We start from the raw sequence: 11,154 nt of genomic DNA, 5'->3' as shown, positions 1-11,154 counted from the left end.
ATTTGAAGAAAATACACCAAAATATTAATAGTGGCTTTCTTCAGATTGGGGAATTATAACATGACTTTTTTCTCTTTTTCTATTCCTATTTGTCAAATTTAATAAAAAAAAAATAAAGGACATATATTATTTCATAATAGAAACTTTATTTGAAAAAGATGATATGTAGAAATTAAAATATCCAGACAATATCATTCTGGAAAATGAAGAAGGCATCTTATTTCCTTTCGACTCAAATGGTATGAAATAATCTCAATCAGCTACACTTTTATTGGGGGGGATGAGAAAAAAGAAGGTTCAGCAAAAGAGTTTCCTTAACCCAATCCAGTTGTTAATTTTAAAATGATAATTTAAAGGTTTTTTTTGTTTGTTTTTTGTAGCAGTTTTATACCTGTAATCAAGAAGACTGCTGCTGCTTTAAGAAATGAGGGTCTCCACAGAGTTTATGAAGTAATAGATCATATATAAATAGGTTGTTTGCTCTTGGTGCAGATGCCACCCTCGCTAACTACTTTCAGGCTCTTTGAGAGCTAAACAATTCCGTAATGCATCATTGGACACTTAGTGGCTTCATAGCAGATGGTTTCAGGGGTCCATCTGCTCACAGCAATGTTTTCAACAAGCCCCCTTCACCTTCACCAAAAGGTTCGGAAGCATTACGATATTTATTCTCCACCGCAGGTACCTTTCCTTGGCTCCCTGTATTAGGGAAAGGGCCACTGTCTTTTTTTTTTTTTTCCCAGAAAGCAGCCTCTGGCCTGAGTCCTTCTAAATGAAGCCTTAGTACGTGTCAGGGAAACTATGGAAGAAACTCTTGATGTAAATCATTTGTAAACTTACCCAAGTTATTGTTGTTTTGAGTGTGTGTGTGTGTGTGCGTGCCTGTGTGTGAAGTGATTGCTTTCCTTGCCTGTGTTAAAAATGAGATACCAGGCAGTCAACATTTGCTTCATTACTCCTCTTCCCAGTGTGTAGAGGAGCAGAATCAGGTCCTTCAGGGTTTTCTGAAAAAAAAAAAAGAACACATTCCCTGCCTTTGAGAACCTGGGGGAGTCAGTCCCTGGGGCAAGGTCAGGGTGAACATGTGAAATTCACAAAGGAGCTCCAATCGCAACCAGATGGGTAAAACAAGCTGGATATAGTGTCTGGATGCTGAGGGGATCCAGGCCTAAGTGCGATGGGACACAGCTAGTTTTATTCCAGAAATCCCAAATGCCCCATTACCTGTGTGATCACTGAAATTTGCAGTCCGACTGCTGCAGGGACGGGATGGTGGTGTGCCATGAATAAAGCATGTGTGGCAGCTGCTCCCTAAATATGTAGGAGTTTCTTTTCCAAACTGGAAGATAACAAGGAAAGACAAAGTCGGTGAAGAGGAAGCACAAAACGCTAAGAAAAGAGCTGTTAAAAGACCGCAAGAAACGGTCATTTGATTTCGGAGGAGTCAATGGGCTCACCCCCACCCCGACCCACGGGGATTCAAGACTGTGAACTACACAAGTGCATTCCAGGTATCGAAGAATTAGGGAGCTCACCGGATCACCAGTTCGTGGGAGGGAACAGTGAAGAGACTGCTGCTTGGGAGAAGCGCGTAAACGGTAACTTTTGCTCCCCTCTGAGGTCTCAGAGGAGGTTTCCAGAGGAAAGCGTTCTGCACGTTGTGTTCAAATGTCTGTATTTTGGTTTGTCTTTCTAAAAAGAACAAATGGATTCACGTTAGCTTATTAAAACTAATCCCAATAATTTTCAGGAAGCTGTCTGAAGGCGATTTAATTATTTTTTGTCTTCTTTTTTTAAAAATTCAAAGCAACAGAAAATGAGGACAACCTTCGTTTTATTGAAATGCGTAACACTTGCTGTCTGCAGCTGTAACTGGGGCCACTGGTCCTATACTAGTCCTTTCATTTTTAAAAGGCATTGACCAAGTCCCCCCCAGCTACCCAGCACTGGATAACATTTACAAAAGAGACTGTTTCTGACCTAAAGGATCTTCCCAGTTTCTAAGTTGAAACTCCTTTGCTAAATGGTTTATGTCAAAGGTGAGTGATTTATTACTGACCGCACGTCCGGAGGTGTGGCCTGAGCCACATTCCTGATATTGCCATCAATGTCGTCTTGATTATCCTGCCAAGAAAATCCACTGGAATTGACTTTACCGTCACTCCTACTTGTACCATCAAAGCCGGAATGCTGCAGACCTGTTTTCTGTGTTTGAGAAAGCCTTTGGAATTGAGCTAATTCAATCCAGTTTCCTTTTTTAGGCATTAATTGAGTACCCAAGTAGGCTCAGCATTCTTAGCTCTAATTAAGTGAAGGACTTGTTCCAGGCCCTCAAGTAGCTTATAATCTAATTGAGGAAAGAAGGCAGACCTACTCAAAACTGTAAGAAACAATCTAGGGAACCTTCAAGGAATGCACCTTTTAAAGCGGACACCTTCCAGCCAGGGAAAAGAGAATGCGGGGTGGAGTAAACCAGAAAGGCATTCATCTGCTGGTGCCCTTGTGAATTCAGACAAACACTTATTTGTTTATGAGCCCTTCAGAGAGGAGAGGGGAGACCAAGAGGGTTGTGTTAGCTTTCAGGAATTTTGAATTGATTTTTTAAAAGTGGAAGTTGTTGCACGCCAGGGTGTTTGGAAAAAGGCATAGCCTGAGTGAATACACAAAGTAAACAGAGTGGGATCAAGAACAGCAGGGGAGGCAGTGCCAGCTGAGGCTACAGGGCCACGTTTTGAAGTAATGAGAGAGAGTGTGGCTAGGTAAGTCAGAACCTGAGGGCTGACCTTATGTAAAGGGAAGTATGCATGTGATAAAAAGGAGCCCTGGGGGCGAAACGGTTAAGTGCTCAGCTGCTAACTGAAAGGTTGGTGGTTCAAACTCCCCCAGGGGTTCTGTAGGAGAAAGACCTGGCGATCTGCTCCTGTAAAGATCACAGCCTAGAAAACTTTATGGGGGCAGCTCGGCTTTGTCACATGGTGTCACTCTGAGTTGGACTCGATTCAATGGCACCAAACAACAACATGCATATGGAAGCTGAACTCTATCCACATCATACACAGCCCAACGTAGCTTGGCTGTTTGGTACATTCAGAGACCTTCGTCTGTTAGTGTAGCAACAGGAGCAGTAGGGGCCCTGGTTATGACGAGCTTCTACTACCTTCTCTTTTAGCTCAAGTGAAGATCACCTACCAGTAAGAATCTGACATCACACATCAGAAAAGGAGTTGGCTGTAGAAGACACAAATACGACTTCAAATTTTGAAGGAGAAAAGCTACTAATTAAGAAAGTATTTTTAAGGAAAGGATCATCAGAATGTATTTTTGTTGAATCCAGCAGAGGGTTCTCACAGCAGGGGAATTTCTTGTATTTTTCAAATCAGAAAATAAAATTTACTTTTTGGTCACTCTATGCCAGCAAACAGATTTAATTGTTTCAAGAAGATCTGAATTCAGTAAAACAAGTTATGATTGGAAGAGTCATTGATTCCTAAGTCTGGATTTAGATACGTTCAGACGTTTATCCAGTGGTTTTCGGGGACGCTATGAAATCATGTGGTCTCAAACAAACCACATTTTAATTGACTTTGTATTGATTTATCTATCTGCCTACCTGCCTACCTACGCCTCTAGCAATGTAGGGAAGGCGGGTTTGAAAGGTGACACCAGGAAACAGTAGCAAAGCAATGATTTCAATATTTTAAAGCACAGCCCTGTTCTCAAATGAAATCTGCAGGACCTGGATACATGGAACAGTTAAAGTAGGGTCTACTTTTGCTGATGCAGAGAGGGAGAGCTAAGCCTCTGTGGCCTCCCGTGGGTGCTTTGCCTCTCACATTTGCTCCAGGAGCCCCAGGGTCACTCCGTCAGCTTTCTACAGGGCGCCCAAACTGGTTCCCTTAAATTTCTCACATTTCAACCAATTTGTTTGGTGTCCAGAACAAAATGGGGTAGACGATGGTCGCATCTGGGCATTAAGCCTACTCCCAGCTCCCTATGTAAGCAGACCTGTATTTTCTCTTTATTTCACCTGTGTGATAAACGATTGTATCTTGCAGCATCTCTAATAAAATATTCCGTCGTACATGATCATTAGCATGTGGTTGATTTGCTTAGTACTCAAGAGGTAATATGTCAAAAATGACTTTAAGTATGCTAAAAATAGTATATTTTGTTTAGAAAGTTTGAGTATAATAACTCAGGCATTTGTATCTTTGGGTTAAAACAACAATAACAAAACATCATTTTCCTTTTAATTGTAAGTAGAAACAGAAGGCACTTAATTAAAGGCCATTGTCTATAAATCTTAGGGCAAAAGGCAAGTGATACCCTCCTTGCTGCTCTGTATATGGATCTGCCATGGACTGAATTGTGTCCCGAAAAATATGTGTCAACTCGGTTAGGCCATGATTCCCAGTATTGTGTGATTGTCCTTGATTTTGTGATTTCCCTATGTATTGTAAATCCTATCACTATGATGTAATGAGATGGATTAGTGGCAGTTATATTGATGAGATATACGAGATTAGTGTCTTAAGCCAATTTCTTTTGAGATATAAAAGAGAGATATGATCAGAGAGACAAGGGGACCTCATACCACCAAGAAAGCAGTGCCGGGAGCAGAGTGCATCCTTTGGACCTGAGGTTCCTGCTCAGAGAAGCTCCTAGACCAAGGGAAGGTTGATGACATGGACCTTTCTCCAGAGCCACCAGAGAAAGCCTTCCCCTGGAGCTGATGCCTTAAATTTGGGCTTGTAGCCTACTAGACTATGAGAGAATAAATTTCTCTGTGTTAAAGTCATCCACTTGTGATATCTGTTATAGCAGCACCAGATGACTAAGGCAGGGTCCCTATGTGTGTGTCTCTATCTGCCTGCACAAGGCAAAGACAGGTGCGGCAGAGTCAACTTTGGTGTGAATTTCAGTGCCTAGAAGCTATCATAATTATGAGAATAGAATCTAATAACTTATGTAGATATACCTATAGGAATATACCTGGGAAGCAGCATTAAAAAAAAAATCTTTTAAGAAAAATATAATTGACCGGAAAGCAAGCTAACAATTCAGTCAGAATAAAAACAAATGCAAGTGTTTTCAGGGACTTTTTTGGAAGTTCTTATACATAATACCAAATCTCTTGGGCCATTTATATCTATAATTATGGTAAAACACAAAGGTTAATAAAAATAAAAGCCCATTATCTCTTAAGTGGAAAATTTAATTAGTTGATAATGTTCAGGGTTTGGGTAATGTATAGGTTTCATCTTTCCAAATAGCTGGAGAGCCATGATCTCGCCCTTTGGCAATATTTCCGCTCTTCTCAATATGCCTCTCCCACCTTGGATCTTGATTACTAGGAGTCTCTACGTGTCACTCATTACCTACTTCAGGAAAAGCAGCTGTTGAAAATCCTCTGGTGCACAGCTCTGCTCTGACACTCATGGGATTGCCATGAGTTGGGGTCGACTTGATGGCAACAGGCTGGTTGGTGGGCCAAGTGTCAGACACTGGGGATACAAAGACGAGTACGTAAAAGAAAAACGAATGTAGGTAAACAAATGAACATGGTAAAGTGGTTAAGTTTTGCATAGGTTGGCGGTCCAACAGAAATTATTAAATTACGGAGTATTTATACGGTATTCATCATAAGCAACCCTCACCTGTCTGTCAGTTTGTCATACTGTGGGGGCTTGTGTGTTCTATGATGCTGGAAGCTATGCCACCGCTATTCAGATACCAGCAGGATCACCCAGGGTGGACAGGTTTCAGCTGAGCTTCCAGACTAAGAAAGGCTAGGAAGAAGGACCGGGCACTCTATTTCTGAAAAGAATTAGCCAGTGAAAACTTAATGAATAGCAGTGGAACATTGTCTGATATAGTGCTGGAAGATGAGCCCCCCAGGTTGGAAGGCACTCAAAAGACGACAGAGGAAGAACTGCCTCCTCAAAGTAGAGTTGACCTTAATGACGTGAATGCAGTCAAGCTTTCGGGACCTTCGTTTGCCGATGTGGCACAATTCAAAATGAGAGGAAACAGCTGCAAACATCCATTAACAATCAGATCCTGGAATGTACAAAGTATGAATTTAAGAACATTGGAAATCATCAAAAATGAAATGGAATGCATAAACATCGATATCCTAGGCATTAGTGAGCTGAAGTGGACTGGTGTTGGCCATTTTGAATCAGACAATCATATGGTCTACTATGCCAGGAATGAAATTTGAAGAGGAATGGTATTGCACTAATCATCAAAAAGAACATTTCAAGACCTATCCTGAAGCACAACACTGTCAGTGATAGGATGTTGTTCACATAGCTAAGAGGAAGACCAGTTAATATAACTATTATTCAAATTTACACACCAACCACTAAGGCCAAAGATGAAGAAATTGAAGATTTTTACAAGCTTCTGCAGTCTGAAATTGATTGAACACGCAATCAGATGCATTGATAATTACTGGTGACTGGAACACAAAAGTTGGAAACGAAGAAGGGTCGGTAGTTGGAAAATACCGCCTTGGTGGTAGAAATGGTATTGGAGATCACATGATAGAATTTTGTGAGACCAACGACTTCTTCATTGCAAATACCTTTTTTACCAACATAAACGGCGACTATACACCTGGACCTTGCCAGGTAGAATACACAAGATCAAACTGAATACATCTGTGGAAAGAGACCATGGAAAAGCTCAATATCATCGGTCAGAACAAGGCCAGGGGCCAACAGCAGATCAGACCATCAATTGCTCATATGAAAATTCAAGCTGAAACTGAAGAAAATTAGAACAAGTGGATGAGAGCCAAAACATGACCTTGAGCATAAAAAAAAAAAAAATTTTTTTCTTTTTTATCCCACCTGAATTTAGAGACCACCTGAAGAATAGATTTGACCCGTTGAACACTAATGACTGAAGGCCAGACGAGTTGTGGGATGACATGAAAAACATCATACATGAAGAAAGCAAGAGGCCATTACAAGGACAGGAAAGAAAGAAAAGATCAAAACATGTCAGAAGACTCTGAAACTTGCTCTTGAGCATCAAATAGCTAAAGCAAAAGGAAGAAAAGAAGTAAAAGAACTGAACAGAAGATTTCAAAGGGCAGCTCGAGAAGAAAAAGTGAAGAATTATAAGGACATGTGCAAAGAGCTGGAGACAGACAACCAAAAGGGAAGAACACACTTGGCGTTACTTAGCTGAAATAACTGAAGAAAAAATTCAAGCTTCAAGTTGTGACAGTGAAAGATTCTATAGGGAAAATATTAAACGACCCTGGAAGCATCAAAAGAAGATGGAAGGAATACACAGAGTCATTATACCAAAAAGAATTAGTCACGGTTCAACCATTTCAAGAGGTAGCATATGATCAGGAACTGATGGTACTAAAGGAAGAAGTCCAAGCTGCACTGAAGGCATTGGCGAAAAACAAGGCTCCAGGAATTGGCAGAATATCAGTTGAGATATTTCAACAAATGGATGTAGCACTTGAAGTGCTCACTCGTCTATGCCAAGAAATATGGAAGACAGCTGCCTGGCCAACCAACTGGAAGAGGTCCATATTTATGCCTATTCTCAACAAAGGTGATGCAACCAAATGCAGAAATTATTGAACAATATTATTAATATCACATGCAAGTAAAATTTTGCTGAAGATCATTCAAAAGCAGCTGCAGCAGCATATCGACCAGAAAATGTAAGAAATTCAGGCTGGATTCAGAAGAGGACGTGGAACCAGGCATATCACTGCTGATGTCAGATGGATCCTGGCTGAAAGCAGAGAACACCAGAAGGATGTTTACCTGTGTTTTATTGATTTATGCAAAGGCATTTGACTGTGTGAATCATAACAAATTATGGATAACATTGCAAAGAATGGAAATTCCAGAACACTTAATTGTGCTCATGAGGAACTTTTACATAGATCAAGAGGCAGAACAAGGGGATACTGTGTGGTTTAAAGTCAGGAAAGGTATGCGTCAGGGTTGTATCCTTTCACCAAGCGTATTCAGTCTGTACGCTGAGCAAATAGTCTGAGAAGCTGGACTATATGATTGGAGGAAGACTCATTAACAACCTGCGTTATGCAGATGACACAACCCTGCTTGCTGGAAGTGAAGAGAACTTGAAGCACTTGCTGATGAAGATCAAAGACTATAGCCTTCAGCACGGATTGCACCTCAATATAAAGAAAACAAAAATCCTCACAACTGGACCAATAAGCAACATGACGGTAAACGGAGAAAAGACTGAAGTTGTCAAGGATTTCATTTTACTTGGATCCACAATCAACACTCATGGAAGCAGCAGTCAAGAAATCAAAAGATGCATTGCACTGGGCGAATCTGGTGCAAAAGACCTCTTTAAAGTGTTGAAAAGCAAAGATGTCACCTTGAAGACTAAGGTGTGCCTGACCCAAGCCCTGGTATTTTCAATTGCATCATATGCATCTGAAAGCTGGACAATGACTAAGTAAGACAGAAGAAGAATAGGCACCTTTGAATTGTGGTGTTGGTGAAGAATATTGAATATACTGTGGACTGCCAAAAGAATGAAAAAAATCCATCTTGGGAGATGTACAATCAGAATGCTCCTTAGCAGCAAGGATTGTGAGAGTATGTCTTACATACTTTGGACATGTTGTCAGGAGAGATCAGTCCATGGAAAAGGACATCATGCTTGGTAAAGTGGAGGGTCAACAAAAAAGAGGAAGGCCCTCATGGAGATGGATTGACACAATGGCTGCAACAATGGGCTCAAACATAATAAAAATTGTGGACATGGCTCAAGACCAGGCAGTGTTTCATTCTGTTGTACATAGGGTTGCTATGAGTTGGAACTGAATTGACGGCACCTAGCAACAACTATCATAAGCAAAGGGGCCCTGGTGGTACACTGGTTAAGCATTCAGCTGCTAACCAAAAGGTCAGCAGTTCGAATCTACCAGCTGCTCTTTGGAAACCTTGTGGGGCAATTCTACTCAGTCCTATAGGGTCACTATGAGTCGGAATCGACTTCAGTGGGTTTGGTTTTGGTTTTTACCATAAGCAAGGAACCGTGCTAGGCACTCAGAGGTGATGTAAAGAATAATAATTTATTGTGATGGATTCAAGACACCTTTCAATTTTTGAGGCAGAAATACCAAGGGGTATGAAATTCAAAAGTCCTAAGTTTAAATCCAATAATGATTTCATTATTGAATAATTAGATCACCATGGGCAAGTTATTTTGCATCACTGAACCTCAGGTTAAATGTAAACCTGAGGTTTACATTTGTAAACCTTCATATGTAAAATGGGCATGGCACTGCTTTCAAACGTTGATTGTGAGAATTATATAGAATAGCACAACTTATTGCCCACCCTGGAGCCTGCTGTATGGCATGTACTCAAAAGTGTTTGAAAATCTTCGACTGGGGAGATGAGACAAGTCCATATTGAAAATTAATGTCTAGCAGGAGGTAGTATGTATTTTGAATATAAAGTGAAGAATGTTTACTTTGTTCTAGGACTCAGGGAAGGGAGATCATTAGGGCTTCACGGATAAGTGGTGACCTCACAGGGGATCTGGATAGCTAGAGAGAGAAGACTATCGGGAGAAAGCAGTACTTATTTACCTAGAACATTCCATAACAAGAATGCCCTGCGGGTTTACTAAGTTAGCTAACAAATGATGAAACATTTATAGAAATGAGTCATAGAATATGAGAATTTGAAATTCTTATCAGAAAGATAGGCTATATATTGATATATACAGTTTTAGTTATTTGTCACAAAATGAAACAAAGAGAAATTATTGGAACCAAGTTGATCTTCACCCGTCATTTCCCATCTAGCCGATTCCCACCTATGGCAACCCCACGTGTGTCAGAGTAAAACCGTGCTCCATGGGGTGTTCAGTGGCTCAGTTTTGGGGAGGTAGACCCTTGGGCCTTTCTCCAGAGGTGTCTCTGAGTCGGCTTTAACCTCCAACCTTTCAGTTAGCAATTAATCACATTATTCTTTTGCACCACCAAGGGACTCCAAGTTGAACTTAAACCAAAAAACCTAACCCGTTAGTGACAGTACAGAACAGAGAAGAATTTCCTCATCAGGTTTCCAAGGTTGTAAATCTTTATGGAAGCAGACTGTCACATCTTTTTCCTGAGGAGCAGCTGGTGGGTTTGAACAGCCGACCTTCCAGTTAGCAGCCGAGCACTTAACTGCTATGCCACCAGGGCTCCTAAATTGAACGGATTCTTCTGAAAATCTACCTTTTAACAAACTCAGAACATGAGCATATATAAATTGATCACAATTTCAAAAATATCTACTTAAGTTATAGCTGTCACCTTTGTAAAACATAGTTTCCTCAAACCGATGTCTCAAATCACAATACATAAGTATTTCAAAAGCTATTTGTCGCATGCAAAAGACTACCTTACTATTTTATGTGATTGAAAGTCAGGGATGAGGTGTAGGCTGTACTTTTACTACAACTGGTGAAGTCTCAGTTTCTCTTAGCTCTGGACTGTGTAAAGAACGAGTATCGAGGAAGTGTTTCTAGTGTGGTTTGGGAAAATACAGGTTTCCATTAGCATTCAAGTCCCTGTGGGCCTGGCGGTTTTGTGTAGATCTCCACAGAGACATAAAGTCAAGTGAACAGTGGAAAGAAACAGCCAGATATTTAGCTCAATAGTACTTACTGAAACTACTCGGATAATTATCACATCTCCACTCTGGTTTTGTTGCTGTTGTTGCGGTTGTTGTCAGGTGCCGTCAAGTCGGTTCCGACTCATAGTGACCCTATGCACAACAGAACGAAACACTGCCGGGTCCTGCACCATCCTTACAATCGTTGTTATGCTTGAGCTCATTGTTGCAGCCACTGTGTCAATCCACCTCGTTGAGGGTCTTCCTCTTTTCCGCTGACCCTGTACTCTGCCAAGCATGATGTCCTTCTCGAGGGACTGATACCTCCTGACAACATCTCCAAAGTATGTAAGACCCAGTCTTGCCATCCTTGCATCTAAGGAGCATTTTGGTTGTACTTCTTCTAAGACAGATTTGTTCCTTCTTTTGGCAGTCCATGGTATATTCAATATTCTTCACCAACACCACAATTCAAAGGCGTCAACTCTTCTTTGGTCTCCCTTATTCATTGTCCAGTTTTCACATG

At 40.9% G+C, this 11,154-nt stretch overlaps 1 protein-coding gene across 4 annotated transcripts in view; it reads right to left on the bottom strand.

Moving 5' to 3' along the window:
- Nucleotides 1-380: 380 nt before the first annotated feature.
- The window catches only part of SPATA17 (spermatogenesis associated 17), a 360,593-nt gene continuing 349,819 nt past the window's right edge, over nt 381-11,154 (bottom strand). The window contains exons 10-13 of one of the 4 annotated variants that reach the window (XR_007515263.1): nt 5,383-5,504; nt 1,536-1,692; nt 1,225-1,339; nt 381-1,004 (exon numbers count right to left, since the gene is read on the bottom strand). Coding sequence is in view for 1 of the 4 variants with exons in the window: in XM_049868175.1 (XP_049724132.1) it covers nt 5,498-5,504 (7 nt within the window). In the remaining 3 variants the exon portion in view is untranslated. Of the gene's footprint in view, nt 1,005-1,224; nt 1,340-1,535; nt 1,693-5,382; nt 5,505-11,154 lie in introns of those variants that run through there. The other 3 variants (XR_007515262.1, XM_049868175.1, XM_049868179.1) reach the window with 3 other exon arrangements.

This window comes from Elephas maximus, chromosome 24 (assembly GCF_024166365.1).
Source record: "Elephas maximus indicus isolate mEleMax1 chromosome 24, mEleMax1 primary haplotype, whole genome shotgun sequence".
Lineage (NCBI taxonomy): Eukaryota > Metazoa > Chordata > Mammalia > Proboscidea > Elephantidae > Elephas > Elephas maximus.
The sequence above is the reverse complement of the archived record's forward strand: the minus strand, read 5'-3'. Positions and strand labels throughout refer to the sequence as shown.